Raw genomic sequence first — 22,415 nt, forward strand, 5'->3', positions numbered from 1 at the left:
TGATGGTCGCTGCTGCTCTGGTATATTTCTTTTTGAGAATAATATGCAATTTGTTTTGTTTGGGGAGAAATTGTACCCAGACATTATAGACCAACGTTCGAAGGATGTTATGCATTGCTGAAGGCTTTGAGCCATGGTGCTAAGACATCTTCCCTTGATAAACACGATCATGTCATCTGCGTAAAGTCTGGCTACAACTGGTTTCTTTAAATCTTTTAAGACATCATTCATAGCAATTAAAAATAAAGTTGGGCTGAGAATTGATCCTTGTGGTGTGCCGTTTAATTGTTTCTTGGTTGATGATGTTGTTCCAGAAATTCGGACTTGGAATTCTCTTTGAGATAAAACATTGCGTATGAAATTTATTATATTGCCTTTCAATCCCCAGTGATGTAGTTTATTTAGGATGATTTTATGGCATGTAGAATCAAAGGCTTTATTAATGTCAAAATAAATTGCTAGACATTTATCTTTAGTAGCAAATGCTTCGTGAATATGACTTTCTAGGTCAATAATGTTATCAAGTGTGCTTCTAGATGGTCGAAATCCGGATTGTTCGGGAATTAATAATTTGTGAGTTTCCAAAAACCATATTAGTCTCTTGTTGATTATTTTTTCTAGCAATTTACTCATGGAGCAGGTTAGGGAGATTGGCCTGTAAGATTCAGGCAAGAGTGAAGATTTGTTAGATTTAAGTATGGGGATGATTGTTGCTTTCTTCCAGATTAAGGGGAAGTCACTATTATTCCACATGTGATTAAAGATATTAAGCAGGATTTGTTTCGCCGTTTCTGGGAGATTTTTTAGAAAAACTGGAGGGATGTCATCGGGACCAGAAGAACTGTCTTTTAGTGATGAGAGAGATTCCTCCATTTCTTCTTTTGTCAGTGGCTTGTTTAGAGAATTAAGGTTTGCCAGCTCTTTGAATTCCGTAGGGAGGGCAATGTTATCATTAGTTATATTTCTGTTTATGGAAAGCTTATGATAATAGTCTGCGAATGCTTCACCTATTTCTTTTGTTTGGTTTATTCGTTTGCCGTCATAATCTAATGCTTTAATGACATGGTAAGTTTTGTTTCCATAAATACCTTGTATCTTCCTCCATGCCGATGATATTGTAGTGTTTCTGTTTATGCTTCCTACGAACTTCTTCCATGACTCTTTTTTACTTTTGTTGGTAATATATCTTGCTTTTGCCCTATGTTTTTTGTATTCAATTATACTTGTTGCGGTTTTCTCCCTCCTACATCTATTTAGAGCAGATTTGCTGTTTTGTATTGCTTCGGCACATTCGTCATTCCACCAAGGCACAGGTTTAAATTTCTTGATATGTTTTGTTTTTCCTATTGAAAATTCAGCGGCTTTTATGATTATTTCGTTGAGTTGAGTTACTGCTGTATTTGCGTCCTTCCACTCATTAATTTTGTACATGTTATTCTCAATGGTTTTTGAGAAAGAGCTCCAGTCGGCTTTCTTTATTTTCCATTTCTGATGGATACTATCTCCGTTTTAATATTTTGTCTTTTATAATTGAATTCGTTAATTTTATAGGAAAGTGGTCACTGCCTAGTAAGTCATCCATAACTCTCCATTCAAGGTAAGGACTAATAGTTGGGCTACATAATGAAAGATCGATGCAAGAAGAATTGCCAGTAGCTATATTGAATCTAGTATTGCTGCCATCATTCAGTAAACTTATGTTCATGGTGTTGAATATGTTTGATAGAATTCGTCCCCTTCTGTCTGTTTTTTGAGAACCCCAGGAGTAATTGTGGGCATTAAAATCTCCTAGAAGAATGAAAGGAGTTGGAAGTTGATTAACTAGAGACTCCAGTTCATCCTCAATTAAATAATGGTCAGGAGGAATGTATATGTTGCAGATGGTGTAATTTAGTTGTGCTTTAATTTTTACGGCTATCGCTTCTAGGTTTGTATTTATTCTAATTTGTGTTGCTTGTAGATTCTTTGAGACGTAAATGGCTACGCCGCCACTCGCAACTTGTACATTTCGGTTTTTAACGAATTCATTGTATCCCCTCATTTTGTGGACATTTTCGTCTCGGAAGTGAGTTTCTTGTAGACACAATATGTCCAGAGAATGGAGGGCTATGATATGCTGTAGCATATTTAAACGGGTATAGTACCCATTTAAGTTCCACTGGAGTAATGACTCGAATGTATTTATTGGGTATCTTGAGATGTATTTGAGATATCAGATTGGGTATCACTTAAATCTTGGGATTGCTTTAGTAATTTCTTTTTTAGCCTTGTGACACGAGTTTTTAGTTTCTTAGTGTTTGCGTGAGGATGTAGTTCTTCTAACATATCTATTAGTTTTGGAATATCTTCTGTGAAGTCTTCCGCAATGCTAAGAACATCCCTCGATCCGTATGTATTTTCTAGGAGCTGTTTAAGCTGATGGCTGTTGATTATGAAGTGAGGAGAATGAGAGTCGATATAGTTTATAATAGATTCAGTAAGTTCTATTTCTGGATCTGATGTATTAGATTTGGGTTTTTTGTTTTTCTGAACGACTGTTTGGGGAAGAGAGAAGGTAGAAGTATTGGGTGGCATTTGTTCTTCTGGAGTGGCTGGGGTCATATCTTCAGCTGTTCGTTTTGTTGCGGATGAAGTTGTTGACTTAGTAGTTTTGTCCGAGGTTGGGATATTTTCAGATTGAGCAGTGTGATCTGGATTTGTTACCAGATTGGATGTGATCAAAGCAGTATTGGCGACGTTTGCACAATTTTCTACTACTGAGGAACTTTCGGGTAGAATATTATTTATTGAGTGGGAATTTAAGTCATTAGGAGATGTTTCATCCGGTTGAGATATTGACGAGATTGGAACATTATGTGTGGGTTGTGATGATTGTTGGGAATGTGGGTTAATATTGCCCGAAGGGCATTGGGATGCAACATGACCCGATAATTTACAGGTGAAGCAGCGTTGACTGTCTAGGGCTAAAAAGATATGATATGATAGATTATCATGTGTTATTTCTAAGAATTCGGGTATGGTAATATCTGGGGAAGGAGCGATATACACCTGTCTTCTGAAGCTGAGTATGTGTTGGTATTCTGGATTTGATGCACCTATTCTAAGAAAGTTTATTGGAGAAACTAATTTTAATCCAATATTTTCCAGTAAGGTTACAAGAGTTTCGTGTGGGATCGTTGGGCTTACATTCGATAATACTAGTCTGTCTGCTGGTGAAATTAGACGTCTTGCTTTGATGACTTCATTATTGACAACAATTTGACCATGATTAGTTAAAAACTCATCAACCAGTGATTTATTGGTTAGATAAACACATATTCTGTTGTGTGAAATTCTGCTACAGAAAATTATGTTTATTGGTTTTACCAGAGGTCCCAATTGGAGAAGATAATCTTGAAGTTTTGCTCCCTGAATGGAGCCGAAGATAAGTGCCTGGTCTTTGTTAGGATACTTGTAGATATTTTTTGAGACAGTGCTTGCATAAGATGTGTTGGAGGTATTCATATTATTTAAATTATTATCTGGGTGAGTGTTGGTGGATGAAGATTGATTTGTAAATGTTGGTTGTGACATTTTATTTAAAATATTCAAATTTGCTAAGTTATTTTGTTAAATATAATTATTGTCCAAAACATTTTTCCCAGGCCGACCCTGCCTTTTGTTGTTAAAAATTCTTTATTTCGCTAGGCGAGTTTTTACTAGCTAATTACTTTTCAGTCTTGTGTATCTGATATCTAACTTCAATCAGCCTAACAAAAATCGTCTGGATGCAGTTAATATTAAAAATTTACTCACAGTTGCTGTTCTTGGTATTTTATGTCACTGCACTAGTAAAACTTAACTATTAAAAGGCTTTTATTTAGCGATAATTTGTTTAAATCGACCGTAAATTATAAAACGTGTGTTTACAAACAGGTCTCACAAACAAGTCCAACCTGTTTGTTAAAGTGCTAAAAATCGCTCTTTATAAATATGTTGGAAAATCTGCAAGAATTGCGTTATGAAGCTTATTTGCGCCGCAATGGTGCATATTTGAACATGTAAATTATGTAAATTAATAAGTAAATACAATGTCCAGTTTGGGTACTGTTTAGTTTGGCGACTAATTATTATGGAAACCATGTCGGAATAAATACTAAAATTTATAAAGTTCAACCATTAATAAATAAAGCTTCCGAATAAATTACGTTATAACCATCTAAATCAAAAAACATGACAGAAAAAAGATATATTGGATAAGATTTATGAATTTACCACGTAAAACATGTAATCCGCATCAAGTAACATGAAGAATATGTTTTTTATAATGATTACAATAAGAAAAATTGTGAACATCTTTGAGAAAATTATCAAAGCTATTTTTTGTTTTATTTTAACATATAACTTTTATCAAGAATATTTAAAAATACTTTAAATACCTCAAATTACCCGGATCGCCTTCTGAAAAATTATGTCCATCCCTATATTCTTGTCGGGCATCCCTGGACAAAGTTAAGCCAAAAACTAAATCAAATTTTGGACTGTTTTTCAAACTTTAAAGTCTAGTGATCGCTTTCGCGCCCGTCTGGGATATTTAACACTGTCTGAAGCTGTCTAGAATCGTAGACTCATTCGGCGTTAGAGCTGCACTGCCGGCAACATTTCGAATATTTTGAACTTGGCATTGTTCCCGTGTTTGTTTTATATGTATACTTGATATGTACAATCCGACAAACGATAGCTGGCGGTTGACCTTGAGCGAAAATACACAGCGACAAATACACAATATGAGAAGTTCAGCCGCCACGTCTCGCTTGTTGGATTGTAATAAGTATCACAATAATAAGTATCACAAATAATAAAAATTCTAAAACCGAGCAAACCTCAAGAAGAAACTATATCTTACAGACCAATCAGCCTCGTGCCAATCACGTCTAACGTGTTCGAAAACATATTAGTAAAAAAACTAGAACTCTAGATCAAAAATATAATTCCAGACAACCAGTTTGGATTTCGGTCCCATCACTCAATAATCCAATAAGTTCATGGAGTGGTTAACTATATAATTGCCGATTTTGAGGCCAAAAGGTACAGCTCGGCGGAGTTTCTTGACGTTAGGCAGGCAATTGACAAGGTGCAGCATGAAGACAACCTCTACAAATTAAAAAGGATATTACAGCACAGCTTTTGTATTCTTCTCGATTCGTATTTGTCAGGTAGGTGTGTCTTTAGAGTAAATATCAAGATGCAACTTCCAAACTATATTCTAACAAAGCTGGTGTACCACAGGGAAGCATGCTAGGACCCACTTTGTGTCTCTTGTTTACCGCAGACATAACTACAACTCTTCATAAACTACTAGAAGAAATGATGCTAGGAACATTTACCGGCGATACTGCAATCCTATCCTTACCTGCTGACCCTACCTGCACCTCGTATCTCCTTCAAGCGTATCTAAACAGAATACAAGATTGGTTCTTGGAATGGAAAATTAAAGTCAACGAAGGAAAATCTATTCATGTTTCATTTACAACACGAAGAAGAACCTCTCCTCCTGTAACTGTAAAAAATCATCAATTACCTTCAGCCAACGAGGTAAAATATCTTGGTATTCATTTGGCAAACGTCTCAAATGGAGGAAACCTATTTGGACCAAGAGAAAGCACTTAGATCTTCAATTTAGAAAATATGTATTGGTTAATGGGTCGTTCATCAAGTATATTTCTGGATAACAAATTGCCGCTCTATAAGGCAATACTTTCGCCAATCTGGACATATGGGTTTTTAACTATGGGAAACAGCCAGTCACTTCAACATTGAAATCAAAACTTTAAAAAGGGTAAACCCTCTATAACTTCGATAAAACAACTTCTGTTGTATTTAGGTATATGAATTTATTAAAATTCTTAAAATTTATCCAAGAGGAAGTGGAAATTGTACAAAACGTTTTCGGTCAAACTGACCATCATCAGTGTAAACGTCCAAGGTAGTTGGTCGTTAACCTCTCACTTGAGCACTACCTTGTTCAATTTTTAAGCAAGGATGAAGTACATCCACATGTTAATTTAAAAATTTTAAGACGTCGACTTCATGTCGACTGCTATTTAATGTCTAATGTAGCAATAATGTAATTTAGAGGTTTTTACACCTATTGAAGTGGTTAGTTTCAATTACTTGTACACTCGACGTTTACACTAATGATGGCCAGTTTGACCGAAAACGTTTTGTACAATTTCCACTTCCTCGTGGATAAATTTTAAGAATTTTAATAAATTCACATACCTAAATAGAACAGAAGTGTTTACTTCATTCCACGTTGAACGTTGAAATCATTCAACGCTTCCAATCAAAAATCCTCCGAACTGTCACTAATGCACCATGATATATCCTCAACAGAATTATTCGTCGTGACCTTAAAATATATTTCGTCAAGAATTTATCAAAACACGTAGCACTGCATACATTACCAAGCTGGAAGACAATGAAAACCAGACTGCACTTAACCTCCTAGACAATTCCCAAGAACAAAGTAGGTTAAAGAGATTCAAACCACTGGACTTGCAATTCAGAATAAATTTAACTAATTAACCAGTAGTTATAACATATATATTTATTTCCAATACAACTGTATAAAAATTTTAGTGCTTAGTCAATGTCTTTGCTTTTGTTTACTGTTGACACTCAACAAATTGCAAAATACTTTTAAATAATAAAAAAAAATATTAATTAGAATAAGACACATGCATCGCCGAGAAATCTAATCTAATCCAAGCGATTTTGCATTTTAGACTAACATACCACACTCATCACGAGAATATTTGAAAATACTTTAAATACCTGACACTGCTCGGATCGGCTTCCACCAAATTATGTCCATCCCTATATTCCTGGCGAGCATCCCTGGACAAAATTAATCCATCAACTAAATCAAATTCCGGACTGTTATCCAAACTTTGAAGTCTAGTGATCGCTTCCACGCCCAAGCAATTAGCCGGCGTTTGGGATATTAGACACTGCCTGAAGCTGTCTCCGATCGTAGACTCATTCGGCGTTAGAGCTGCACCAACGAATTTCATTAAAAAAGGGACATGCACTAGGAAGAGACCCACTCTTGGCAACATTTCGAATATTTTGAACTTGGCAGTGTTCCTTTTTTTATTTATTCTACGTTGCAACCACAAGGGTTATTAGCGACATAAACAACATAATACAGGTATGTAGGTGCAATGGCAATAACATGACGAGCAGCAGCGCGAGTGAGCTATTAACACATTCACGCTGCCCACTTCCCTGTCCAATTCCCTATCGAACAGTGCTGAGTATAAATCCGGGTATATCCTTCACGGAGAGTGTTGTTTAACAATTGTCGCATATTGGTGGCGCAGTTCACGTACAGAAGTGTTTATGAGTGAAGTTACTGTGTCCCAGCTGCAAACGTGATATTCTCTCTAGGTCAGGTCTATTCGCTATTGGTTTGTTTGTTTTATATACTTGATATATTTCAGTGGTTCCGAAGTTTCAGTAAAAGTACTCTGGTAATGATGGGGTTGTAAAATTATCAGCTTTAAGTGTGTTTTGCCAAAAAATTACCTCCAAATCTATTCAAAGTCAAAGTGATTCAATCGGTGATTGAAATACAGAGAAAAATTCAGCTGGATGAGTGCAGCAAAAACGTAAGCACAGACGTTTGATTGTTGGAGGTAACAATGAAAATGATTGTACTATACAGACAGTCCCTGTATTAATTCATTTGCATGTGACTAGACTCGAACAAACTCACGAACAAAGTACACCAGACAAACTCAAGAAATTACGTTACAAGCATCCAAATCAAAAGGAGCAATAGAAAAAAATATATTAAAAGTTATAAATTTAACATATTATATAATATATAGTCACCTTCAATAGGTCTGGATCCCGCGTATGAAAAAAAAGTTGATTAATAGCAAGCTGAAAATTTGTTAATAGCTTAAGGGTGTCTAGTCGGATAAACTTTGATATATGGGAACACTGGAACAGGTGCAGTTTTAATTGTGGAACAGATTAAAAATTTGGAACGGTCACACCACGAAAACGGCACATTTATTTTGTCCGACAGAAGAGACTTAAACTCTCCGAACAGAGATTAAACTCTCATGCAAAAATCAGACTGCTATTTATCACCTGTCACAATTCCTGTCATTTGACATATTCTACATGTTTCACCCATTAAAACGCCCATTTGGTGACAAATAGCAGTCTGATTTTTGCATGAGAGTTTAATCTCTTTTCGAAGAGTTTAAGTCTGTTCTGTCGGACAAAATACATGTGCCGTTTTCGTGGTCTGACCGTTCCAAATTTTTAACCTGTTCCACAATTAAAACTTCCCCTGTTCCAGTGTGCCCATATATCAAAATTTGTCCGACTAGACACCCTTAAGCTATTAACAAATTTTCAGCTTGCTATTAATCAACTTTTTTTTCATACGCGGGATCCAGACCTACAAGTAATATTAAGGATATTTAATTTTCGAACGTGCAGTGAATATGTATTGTATTTTTAGAAGAAGACCAATATTGTGAACGTCATTCAGAAACCCCATAAAAGCTATTTTGTGTTATTAATTCATGTTTTATTAATATATCACACTTTTGATAAGAATATTTAAAAATACTTGAAATACCTGAAACTGCTCGGATCGCCTTCTGCAAAATTATGTCCATCCCTATATTCCTGGCGGTCATCCCTGGACAAAGTTAATCCATCAACTAAATCAAATTCCGGACTGTTATCCAAACTTTGAAATCTAGGGAACGCTTCCACGCCCAAACAATGTCCCAAATTAGCCGGAGCTTGGGATATTAGACACTGCCTGAAGCTGTCTCCGATCGTAGACTCATTTGGCGTTAGAGCTGCACTAGCGAATTTCATTAAAAAGGGGACATGCACTAGGAAGAGACCCACTCCCGGCAACATTTCGAATATTTTGAGTTTGGCAGCGTTCCTTTTTTTATTTATTCTACGCTGCAACCACAAGGGTTATTAGCGACATAAGCAACATAATACAGGTAAAGTTAGTAAAGTTAGTAAAGTTACAATTGCTGATATAATCCAGTGTGTTTAAGATAACTTTGTATTTTATTGTATTTTTACATTCATGTTTACTCCGGCTTCCTCTATACCTGTTGTTGGATGTTGTGCTTCTTTCTTGTAGCTTCATATATTTTGCTCTGAGTTAGTATATCCTTCACGGAGAATGTTGTTTGGCATATTTTCGCATATTGGTGGCACAGTTCACGTACAGAAGTGTTTATTGGTAAAGCTACTGTGTCCCAGCCGTAAACGCATTATTCTCACTAGGTCGGGTCTATTCGCTGTTGGTTGGAGCCACGGTTTTATTAATACTGTTTATTCCCGTGTTTATTTTATATACTTGATATATTTCAGTGGTTGCGAAGTTTCATCAAAAATGCTCTGGCAATGATGGGGTTTTAGAATTATCAGCTTTAAGTGTGTTTTGTCAAAAAATTACCTCCAAATCTATTCAATGTGATTCAATCGGTGATTGAAATACAGAGAAAAATTCTAGGGTGCTCAGTAAAAAGAGTATAAGTCAAAAATAGTCAAAATATTATTTTTGCAGAATAAGACTATAAAGGACTATATCTTTACCTTGGTATCAATAGAACAAGTCAATATGCTAATATAGATTAAATAAAATTAATTAGTCTTTTTAGTACAACTACTTAAATGAACTTTTTATTTGGTTAAAACAGTTTATGTCAACTTATACTGTTTATACACTTCGAGTTTGTGAACTATTTTTGGCTCTAATAGTACATGTCGACATATGTACTATTTTGACCATTGATACTGAATAATATCCAAGTAAGGCGGTCGACTTATACTAAGACGGTCGCTTTCAGATACGCGTGTCAAGCTTATCTACTAAGCAAATATTACTCTTTTATGTACGAGATTTTTAAGAAACAACTGATAACTATTCGCATTTGGCTGATAACTAAACCCTAAACCGCGGGAATTTTACCAATCAAATATTACACTTAATAGAGACAGCGAGAATAAGTAATACTAACTTCTTACGTAGGTGTAATTAGATAAAAATAGATGAGTAAGTGGTTTATTTTCTCGACCACTGTGCAATATGGGTGATCGTAACAAACGTGTTGCATATAATGTTAGCCTTATAGACTCCGAACCACCTAAAACCACTAGAAAAGTTACCTTGGATCCGGATAAAGAAAAAGTTCGCAAAGTGGCTATTGCTTTTCATTTAAAGGTGAATGACGCTAGAATTTAAGTTTGTAAAAAATGTTTTATGAACACATTTGACGAGACAAATATGTTTATTACACTGGCTCTTGCAAATAGGGATTCAAATATTTCAGGGAGAATAACTGATGACCAACGCGGTCGTGATCCTTCTGCTAACAAGCATAATGAAAAAAAAATTAATGCAGTGAAGTCCCACATAAGATCTTTTCCCCCATATGAATCTCATGATACTCGACGAGAAAGTAGTAGATTGTATTTGTCATGCCATCTCATTCTTAAGATAATGTACAAATTATACTGTGAAGAAAATGAATCACCTGTCTCTAGACCTATCTATGAAAGAGAGTTACATAAAATGAACATTTCATTTAAAAAACCTAAAGTAGATACGTGCCATAAATGTGATGTGCTGAGTAATAAACTCAAAGTTACTGAAAGCGAAGATGATAAAACTAAAATAAAAGATGAGATAAGTATTCATCACACTGCTGCAGACAATGCACATGTTATGAAGAGCAACGACACAGAAAAAGCAAAATGTGGTAGTACTTTTAGATGCCTCACTTTCGACTTGCAAACTTGTCTCCCAACTCCATATGTAAATTCCTCTGTTGCCTTTTACAAAAGACAGTTATGGACATACAACCTAACTACATATTCATGAGAATGGAGAAAGAAGTGTGGCATGTTACATGTTGCACGAAGGTGAAGGAGACCGGAAAGGTAACAATATAGCTACATATATTTATAAAGAATTAATATCACTAACACCACATGTTTCCAAAGTAACCCTTATTGGGATACATGCGGTGGTCAGAACAAAAATTCACATGTTGCTATGATATTTTTAGTAGCAATGCAAAATATCACTACTCTAAATTCACAATCAAGATGCAGTAAAAATAAACAAACCAAGACACGTTAAATGTTCTAGGAAAACTCCTAAATCATAAATTACAATGTATAAACTTTGTAAATCAGAATTTGGGATTTATAATGTACCCCACATTGTAAATTATGATTTGGGAGTGCTCCTAGAACATTTAACATGTCTTGGTTTGTTTATTTCTACTGCATCTTGATTGTGAATTTAGAGTAATTTAGAAGTTATTGACCATAAATTCATGGTGAGTGGGCACAGTCAAATAGAGTGTGATATTGATTATGGATTGATCGAAAAGCAAAAAAAAACGGTTAAGTGTTCCAATAAGTCATCCGCACGACTGGTATCAGCTTGTGAGAACTACAGGAAAAAAGAAGAAATTCAATGTTGTAGAACTTTACCATGGTGATTTCTTAAATTTTTCAGATCTTTTGAAAAGTAGCTGTCTCATGCTTAAAAAAGATACAAGAGGAAATCCTTTCAACTGGTTTGATGTGAAATGGTTTCCTTATACAAGAGAAAAGGAAATCATTGTTTATAAAACATCACTTGCTGCTGCTGCTGATGTGACTCCAGATGATGAAGATTCATCTGACGCAGAGTAATACTTTTCTCCGTTACCATTATTCCTATGTTTTTGTATTGTTTTTTAATAAATATTGCATAAATATATTTTTGTTTACTTATTTTTTAATAAACAACAGCTTTTTTGGGCTGAACAAAATAGTATAAGTCACCTGGTACGTGTGGTCCAAATAATATGTCACATTTTTTTTGTAATTTCCATTTATTAAAAAAAAGATATACCATCTTCAAGATTAATGTTTACAAAGTAAAATAGGTAAATATAACAATTCTGTGTACTACGATTCAGGAGATATGACAATTATTTAGCTTCAGAACAAAATTATTTTCGTTTCTTGCTTCTCCTGAAAAGTTGACTAAATTGACTTATACTTCTTTTACCGAGCACCCTAGAATTCAGCTTGATGAGTGCAGCAAAAACGTAAGCGCAGACGTTTCATTGTTGGAGGTAACAACGAAAATGATTGTACTATACAGACAGTCCCTGTATTAATTCATTTGCATGTGACTAGACTCGAACAAACTCAGGAACAAAGTACACCAGACAAACTCAGGAAATTACGTTACAAGCATGCAAATCAAAAGAAGTAATAGAAAAATCCACAAGGAAGAATTTGACCTGTAGTTGGCTGTATACCATTAGTTACAAGTAAAATTTAATAAAAAAATTTTGTTCTGGTAAAAGGTATATTAGTTTAAAAAAAGCCCATATAGGGCTACAAATATAGAAACAAAACGTTTTCGCTCTGTTGCAAGAGCATCATCAGTGTTACAAGAACATGGTGAGCCACCCAAAAATACAAAGGTTAAAACCTTTTAAAAATAAATTGGAAAATTGGAAATTGGAAAAAACTGTAAGACTTGTACACACTTCTAAATAGGTCAAAACGGCCAACAGGTGTATGTTTTCAAAAAACTTTTGATAGTGTGTAAAAAATATATTTTTTATATCAGCTAAGTACTTTCAACACATAACGTGCCATCATCAGAGCTTCCTAAAAGGACATATCGATACATCAGTATCAGAGTGCACCATCTCAAAAAACTTAGTTCTTTACAAATCAACTTTAACTTATTTTTTCTGAGGGCGAATATTTTTAATCTGTTGTAAATAGTCCATTTTTTTTCAAATGGAACAATATTTTGGAAATAGATGTTTATTTTATGGTTCTTTTAGATGATAATTTTTAATTATTATTTTTTTAAAGAACTAAGATTTTTTTTTTTGAGTTGGTGCGCTATGAAACGGTCAACACGTGATTTTTTTAATAGTTAGTGCGTTTGGTATAGGGTATTTGTATGGAAATCAAATAAAAAATTTTAAGTATTTATTTATAAAATAAAATTTATGGTATCAAAAATTATAATAAAATCAAAATTATTCCGAATTGTCACTTTCTTTAGCAGCGGCTGCTGTGGCAGATGTTGGTAAGTTCTGGAAAAATTCGCAGTGAATTCTGGGTATTAGCAGAGCGACAATAAATCACGTTTTTTTTTTAAGTTCTGGCACACCAGGAGGTTTATTATAAATAGAGAGGATGAGAGATGGTTCTTCATAAGCCACTCTTTTTCTATTTTGTCAAATATTTATGACCTTATATTTTTTATCAAAATATGATTTGTTATACATTATTTTGTATGGCTGGTCTTTCTCAAATCTTAGAATTTGCATTCCGCTCCATTTTACATTTTACTACATTTTACTTTGTATTCATATTCAAAAAACTGAAGAATTTTTAAGAAATAACAACTTTGATATTTTAGAGAGAAGCCCTTTAAATAAATTAGTTACCAACTTAAAAGCTACCTTATCTAAACATAAAGATTTCCTTCTTTTACATAAGATGAAAGAAAAAACCTTCATTTTGTCAAATCCTCAGATACCAAGACTATATGGTTTACCAAAGATTCATAAACCAAATGTTCCTATGAGACCAGTGGTTAGTTTTTATAACACTCCAGTTGTGACACTGTCTAAATTCATTAATACCATTTTACAATCTTCAATATCTTTGCAACCTAATTATTCTGTTAAAAATTCTACTGATCTAGTTAATAAGTTGTCAGTTGTAAATTTACCCAGAGATTTCTTTCTAGTTTCGTTTGATGTTAGTAATTTGTTTACGAACGTACCAAGAGATGAAACCATTCCTATAGTGGAGAATTTACTTATTAACAATAACATTAATAAAGATACAATTTCCCACTTATTGGGTTTATTCAAATTTGTTTATCACAAGATTTCTTTTCTTTTAACAACATTATTTATAGACAGGCACAAGGCCTTGCAATGGGAAATCCATTATCGCCTTTTCTAGCAGATTTGTTCCTTAACAACCTTGAGATTAATATCTTTGATAATAATTCTTCAAATCACAATCCTTTACAAAAAATCTTGTATTGGTTTAGGTATGTGGATGATGTGTTGGCTATTATAGAAGGAAATTCCTCAGATGCAGAAAATATTCTAGTTTCACTCAATAATTTACATCCAGCCATAACTTTCACTTTAGAAACAGAGTCTAACAATTCTATTAATTTTCTAGACTTAACATTGACTAGAATAGAGAACAAATTAAGTTTTTCAGTCTTTAGAAAACCAACTCAGACTGACCATACTATCCCTAGATCTTCGAGTCATCCTTTTCAACAGAAGATGTCTTCTTTTTATTGCTATATCCATCGTTTACTTACCTTACCATTATCAGATACAAATTTTACTTCTGAATTGGATATTATTAAACAACTTGCACATAGTAACGGTTACTCCCCTACTTTGGTTGATAACATTCTCAACAAATTAAGGAATAAAAGAAACAGATCTCTAGCTTATATTGCGACCCCGGACAACTCCAACTCAGCAGTTATGTATAGATCTATATCATACATAGGTTATCCTTCAGACAATATAGCAAAAATCTTAAATAACATTCCTAACTTAAAACTTTCATTTAAATGCAAAGATAACATCAAGTCAATTTTCTCTCATACTAAAGACAAAATTAAAAAACTTCAAAAAGTGGCATTTATAAATTGTCATGTGGTGAATGCCCTGTGACTTACGTGGGTAGAACGATGCGACCTTTGGATACTCGTATCAAAGAGCATCTGTCAAAGATCGATAAATCTAGCTTTTGTCATCATTTACATGCATCGAAACATAGCTTTAGTCCACAAAGAGATAGTAGGATCTTACACAGCATACCTAATAATAACTATACCAAAATGAATCTACTAGAAGGTCTAGAAATAAGTAGAGAAATGAAAAGAAACCATCAAAACTGTGTTAACACCCAGATTCAATTAAATTGTAAATTTGATCCTATTTTTAAGAAATTTCTTTAATAATTTTGGTTTAGTATACAGTATACCCAACAATTTATGAAAGTTTTTTGAACATTACTTTTAGGTATTCTTGAGTTTTCGTTCATTTTTTACATATTTTTAAACAAATAAATATTTGTTATTTGTCTGAATTAATCAATACGATTTTTTAAAAATTTTTTAAATAACAGCTTTCAAACTCTGAGCTTGTCAAATGATATTTCTCCTAGGTTTGATTTTATCTAACTTCTTCTACACTTGGTCGAACTATAACAGTTTTGTTTTTGGGAGAATTTTGATAACTTATAATATACAGGTTAACATTTCACTTCAATAGTAATAATAGTAATCTTTTGAAAATATAACTTTAAAATTTAGTATCTTAACTTTAAATTCATTTAACCTATACATGGCTTTTTAGTCATTTTCAATTTTTTAATTAATATTTATGAATATAGAGGTCGCATATGATGGTAGTTCCTTCTTTACCATTTTAATAAATGACAGTCTTCCTCAGCTGATCTGCTGTTCACGTGGGCTCAAAATGGTCTGACTCAGCCATGTTGTCTTTATAAATTAATAAAAGAATTTAGATGTGATTATGTTCACTGTAAAGGGTTATTACCCTATATCTGTGGCTTTTGCCCAGTATTCATGTTTTTTGTTGTGTTGTTAAGCAATTGCTCTTCTATGAAGGTATTTTAAGAGGACGTAAGTTTTTCACTAATTTTTTATATGAAAAAAATCTTATCTTAAATATGTCCTTTTAGGAAGCTATGATGATGGCACGTTATGTGTTGAAAGTACTTAGCTGATATAAAAAATATATTTTTTACACACTATCAAATTTTTTTGAAAACATACACCTGTTTGCCGTTTTGACCTTTTAAAAATAGACTAAAGTCTTATATAAAAGTAAACATCGTAAAATCCAAAGGATGGATATAATTCCTATGGATGTGGCTTTAGGGCAGCATATGACTCCCACACGTGGTAAGTGTGTTACTAGGTAATAATTAATTAGGTCATTATGTTATAAGTAGTATGTCACCTCTTATAACCTGACCTAAATATACTGACTTTTAGTCTATTTTTAAAAGGTTTTACCCTTTGTATTTTTGGGCAGCTCACCATGTTCTTGTAACACTGATGATGTAACACTCTTGCTATAGAGCGAAAACGTTTTGTTTCTATGTTTGTAGCCCTATAGGGGCTTTTTTAAACTAATATACCTTTTACCAGGACAAAAATTTTTTATTAAATTTTATTTGTAATAGAAAAAAATATATTAAAAGTTATAAATTTAACATAATATAAAATATATTTTATATAGTCACCTTAAAGTAATATGAAGGATATGTAATTTTTGAACATACATTGAATATGTATTGTATTATAAGAAGAAGAAAAATATTGTGAACATCATTCAGAAACCCCACGGAAGCTATTTTGTTCTATTATTATATGTTTTATTAACATATCACACTTTTGATAAGAATATTTAAAAATACTTGAAATACCTGAAACTGCTCGGATCGCCTTCAGCAAAATTATGTCCATCCCTATATTCCTGGCGGGCATCCCTGGACAAAGTTAATCCATCAACTAAATCAAATTCCGGACTGTTATCCAAACTTTGAAGTCTAGTGATCGCTTCCACGCCCAAGCAATGTCCCAAATTAGCCGGCGTTTGGGATATTAGACACTGCCTGAAGCTGCCTCCGATTGTAGACTCATTTGGCGTTAGAGCTGCACCAGCGAATTTCATTAAAAAGGGGACATGCACTAGGAAGAGACCCACTCCCGGCAACATTTCGAATATTTTGAACTTGGCATTGTTCCCGTGTTTGTTTTATATACTTGATATGTTTCAGTGGTTCCGAAGTTTCAGTGAAAGTGCTCTGGTAATGATGGGTTTTTAGAATTATTACGTCTATTGTCTCGCGGCATTGCTGTATGCAATGGGAATATGTTGCGGTAGTTTTTAGTTTTCTTTGTTAAGACAATGACACTGGGAGAAAGTTATGAATGAAATAGTTAAGTCATACTATTAATTATTTATTTTATACTGGTAGGTCAATATTCTGTAACATCAACAAAAATAATAAAAAGATCAGAGGACATTTATCACACCATAATTAATCAATTTCACATAATTAAAGTAATTGTTGAATATGATTTTAATTTATTGGTTTCTTATTGATGTAATTATGACCAGGTATTTGTACTCTATTTACAACTGCTCTAAAAATATGATTTGAAGAAAATTTGAACCATTTTCTGGGATTACGCAATCAAAAAATTCGTCTTGCTCCAACCTTACGTTTTCTGATAACCTTTCTCTCAATGATAATCTTTCTCTCACTCTTATCACATTTTTCATTTGTAAATCGGTATAAAATCATCATGAAATTCATGCTAAGCGTCCCCCAAAACCCCCGAGTATTGGTTATTGACTGATTTTGAATAATTATAACATAAAATTCCAGGCTACGAGATCCACCATCGGCACCAGGTACCACATAGACCATCGCCGTCATGAAATTCGTGCTCAGCGTCCCCCAAAACAACCGAGTAGTGGTCATTGACTTATGTTGAATAAGTATAACATAAAATTCCAGGCGACGAGTTCCACCATTGGCACCAGGTACCACGGAGACCACCGCCGTCATGAAATTCGTACATCAGCGACCACCAAAACCCCCCGAGTAATGGTTATTGACTGATTTTGATTATATCATAAAACTGCAGGCGACGAGTTCCACTATAGGCACCAGATACCTCCAAGATCATCGCAGACATGAAATTCGTACTCAGCGACCACCAAAACACCTGAATAATAGTTATTGAATGATTTTGAATGATTATAACCTGAAACTCCAGGCGACGAGTTCCTCCATGGGCAACAGTGCGTCGGAGACCATCGTTGTCATAAGTTCGTGCTCAGCGATCCCCAAAACCCCCCGAGTAATGGTTATCGACTGATTTTGAATGATTATAACATAAAACTCTAGGCGACTAGTTCCACCCTGGGCACCAGGTACCTTGGAGCCAATTGCCAGATGAAATTCGTGTTCAACAACCTTCAAAACCACCGAGTATAAAAATTAAATTCATTTCCGTCAGTATTTCCTGAGATTAATTTTTCATTTTCCATCTCTTCGAGATGCACTTTTAATGCATTTTTCTTATGGAAATTTTCATCTACCGGAGATCAATTATTTAGTTCACAAACTTTTCTGACACTCTCCTGAATCTAATGCAAAAAGTTGCATGACGATTCATCTTTTTTCGCCTAATTGGTAAATATTACAGGTAAACGATTTCATAATTTATATTATTTTTTGAAAACTATTTCCAAATTGGGTTTAGATTAATAAATTGGCACTTTAGTGCAGTCACTGAAGGTTTTCACCTCCGATTTCGTTGAACCTTTATCAATTTTCATAAAAATTGGTGAGTAGTTAAAGGATACGACATGGAACAAAGAAGACATGATGCCAACTCGCGCTTTTAACCTGGACGTGGATGCCACCCCTTCTCGTGTGTGAAAATTATTTTAATAAAAATAATACCATAAGTCGATAGAGAGACAAATCCAAGCAAAGTTGGTTATATAAAGTAATTAATATAAATCAATACTTTTTGAGTTATTAAAGATCAAAAATTGTATTTTTTCCTAAAAAAATGCATGTTTTAAAGCTGTTTTTCACGTATAACTCGAAAGCTATGTCACAAATGTTACAAAGCTATGTTACAAAAAGTTATTTATGCTGAAATTGAAGATAATTAAAAATTATATAGAAAATACTTAAAGTACTAAACTGATGTTAATTCAAAGTGAGTTATGGGTAATTGACTGTATATTTTTTTCAACGAGTACTAAAATCTAAGTATTCAAGCTTAAATAACAGGAAAACGATGCAATTTATCAAATATACCTTACAAACACTTGCCAAAGCACTTCAGAATACCTATCAAATGAGCTCCAGAATAAGTTAATAGCATTAAAAATAAGCAAGTTATGATGAAAATAAGAGATAGTCTAGGCGCCAGAGGGGTCACCGTGTCATATTCAATTCTGATGGACAAACTTAAAGGTTTCTTATGGATTTTTGGCTGCCGATTACGAATTTCGAGAGTGGTCAAAAAATTGTTATAAACAATTTAATTGTTTATAAATTGTTTATAAGGCTCTGGCTCATAAACTAAAAGAGATAAAAAAAATGTTTCAAATAAAATTTGTTGCTTATTAAAAAACGAAGAAATAACCGTTCACTAAACTTAAATCTAACAATTAGAACTCAAGATATTATAAAATTAGTGCAAAATGCAATTTGCAAATTACAAAATAAGTATTTTTCGAAGCTTTATCGATATTAACTCAGCTTCTACGCATGCAAATAAGCCTTAGAAGGTATCGTTTTAAAGCTTAACTAACAAGCTTTCAAACAAAGTTTGTTAAATTACTTGATCTTTATTTGTTTTAAAGTTATACCCGTTTGAAGTTACAATTTTCTTTAAAATATTGTACATTCATTTGTTTATAAGGGTTTCAAGCAAATTTGAGCTATAAGCATTTATACTTTAATGAACAATAATGATAAAAAAACTCAAAAGGAACAATTTGAGGTTACGAAAATGTTCATAAGTTTATTTTTGGCCAAGATGTCGATATTTTAATGGCGCGCTATGAGGCGGAAGATCGGCTTACAGTCAATTAAGTATTTTTCGACGCTTTATCGATCGTAACTCGGCTTCTACGCAGTAAAATGAGATTTTCATGGTCTCATTGTAAAACTTGAAGAATAGACTTCTAAACAAAGTTGTCAAATTACTTTATCTTCATTTGTTCTAAAGTTATACTCGTTTGAATTTATAATTTTCTTAAATAATTTGTACATTAATTTTTGTATAAGGGTTTTTAGTAAATTTGAGCAATAAACATTTATACTTTAATTAAAACTAATAATAGAAAAACTAATAAGGTGTATTTTGAGTTTAGGAAAGTGTTCCTAGGTTTATTTTTGGCCAAGATATTGATAATATAATAGTACGCTCTGAGGCTCAAGATCAACTCACAGTCAAGTTATAAATATCATGGTAAATATACCGATCGACTGCTCTCGTGTTACACTATTTTACTCAGGAAGCCTTGACTATTCTTAATATGTCTATCAATGTCTACAATAATATAATATACTACTGTCAATTCTGTCTATTTGTTACAACAAAGCCATTGTCTCTTGATTCGTTGCAATAATGAATAATTTATTTAATAATAAATTATGTATTATATGTCAAAAAAATATCAACATCAAAGTGTCTTCTACTGAGAACGGTTGTGCACGTATAATTGAAACAGCAAATATTCGTAAAGATTTTTCTCTTGTTTTCTCTTGTTGAAGGAGGCATTTCTCTTGCTAAAGATATGCCACCAACATCAAACTCAATCCACTTACATATAAAACGAGCATTATATGTGGTGTACACACAATTAACGTGCCTCGAAGATTCTGCAAAAGAACTTGATCCACTTGTATATGGATATCTTATAGATAATGAAACTCTGAAGCCCCAAAAAGTTTTAATTTTAATGCCTTCAAAATCAGATTTACTACCACCATGTGTCTGTAAAAATTGTTCGAAGAATTTATGCAGATGTAAAAAAGCTAAGATTCCCTGTATATCTCGATGCAGATGTATGAAAGAAAATGTTTGTATATGAAAGTATATGATAAAATTTTATCAGGATCTTCAAAAATTAAAAATGAAGATAACGTATATATACATAGAAATTATAATTTGCCTCGAGATCTTAGCGCGTGAACCTTTACGCTGTGAGCCAATCTTGCGCCTCATAGCGCGCCATTAAAATATCGACATCTTAGCCAAAAATAAACTTACGAACAGTTTCGTAAGCTCAAATTGTTTCTTTTGAGTTTGTATATCATTATTGTTATTTAAAGTATAAATGTTTATAGCTCAAATTTGCTTGAAACCCTTATAAACAAATGAATGTACAATATTTTTAAGAAAATTATAACTTCAAACGGGTATAACTTTAAAACAAATGAAGATCAAATAACTTAACAAACTTTTTTTGGAAGCCTCTTAATTAAGCTTTAAAAGGACATCATATAAGGCTCATTTACATGCGTAGAAGCCGAGTTACGATCGATAAAGCTTCGAAAAATACTTATTTTACAATTTGCAATTTGCATTGTGCACTAATTTTACAATATCTTGAGTTCTAATTGTCGGATTTGAGTTTAGTAAACGGTTGTTTCTTCGTTTTTTATTAGGGAACAAATTTTATTTGAAGCATTTTTTTGTATCTTTTTTAGTTTATGAGCCAGAGACTTATAATAAATTTATAAACAATTAAATTGTTTATAACAATTTTTTGACCACTCGGATCGAAATCCCCCTCAAAATTCGTAATCAGCCGCCAAAAATCTATAAGAAACCGTTGAGTTTGTCCATCAGAATTGAAAATGACACGGTGACCTCTATTTTACGCCTAGACTAAGAACCCTTTCGAATTTTTTAGGAAAAAGTGAAAAATGAAACATATGCCATTTCCACACAAATTAAAATTTATAGTAATCCTTACAAGAATTTCTTTATGTTAGCATAAGTAATCATTTCAATAATTTTGACCGGTTTAAAATGCATGTTTTTGAAAAAAATATGTAATTTAAAAAAATCAGAATTTTTAAAATTATCGTAATTCTCATATTCTTTTGATAATAACTCCACAAATACTCCATATACGCAGAAACTATTTATTATCAAATTTTAGTTGTTTCTATATTAAATATTCTGCCGCTTTTAATATTTCGGTAGGGTATAGTTATTTTCCTAACTAGTGTGGAAAGTGATACTTTCACGCACGAGACTGCCGTTTACCCGAAGGACGCGCGACGCGATACGGAGTTTGGGCAAGCAGTCGTGCGGGGAAGACACTTTCCTCATGAGTTAGGAACAATATTTTTTCTAGGGCCGTTCATTTGGAAAAAAGCCATAAAAATTAAATTTTTATCAAATTTTATTTAGGAGTGAAAATACACAAATTAATTCTTTGACCAGGTTGTGAATATCAAACTTTCAATATAATTGGTTACCATGACGACCATATCGGTTTCGATGACGACGATTCAAAACCAGTGTTATTGTCGACACTGATTTGACTTTTTAATATCATGTCAAAACAATTCTATTTCAACGCATTATCGCGGTAATTTCATTAAAACATGAACAAAATAAGATAAATTTGAAATAAATTAGTAAATAATATCTACATATTAGTTAATGGCATGTATTATTATATTATATTATAATGCCATATTACAAGGTATTCTACTTT

General features: G+C 33.1%; 1 protein-coding gene across 2 annotated transcripts in view; it reads right to left on the reverse strand.

The window, feature by feature from the left end:
• The window catches only part of LOC114324600 (uncharacterized), a 92,950-nt gene extending 76,093 nt beyond the window's left edge, over nt 1-16,857 (reverse strand). For both annotated transcript variants that reach the window (XM_050654410.1, XM_050654409.1), the window contains exon 1: nt 16,567-16,857. In XM_050654410.1, coding sequence (XP_050510367.1) covers nt 16,567-16,814 — 248 coding nt within the window. In that variant the 5' untranslated portion in view covers nt 16,815-16,857. The remainder of the gene's footprint in view (nt 1-16,566) is intronic.
• Between the last annotated feature and the right edge of the window lie 5,558 nt (nt 16,858-22,415).

This window comes from Diabrotica virgifera, chromosome 6 (genome assembly GCF_917563875.1).
Source record: "Diabrotica virgifera virgifera chromosome 6, PGI_DIABVI_V3a".
NCBI classification, from domain to species: Eukaryota; Metazoa; Arthropoda; class Insecta; order Coleoptera; family Chrysomelidae; genus Diabrotica; species Diabrotica virgifera.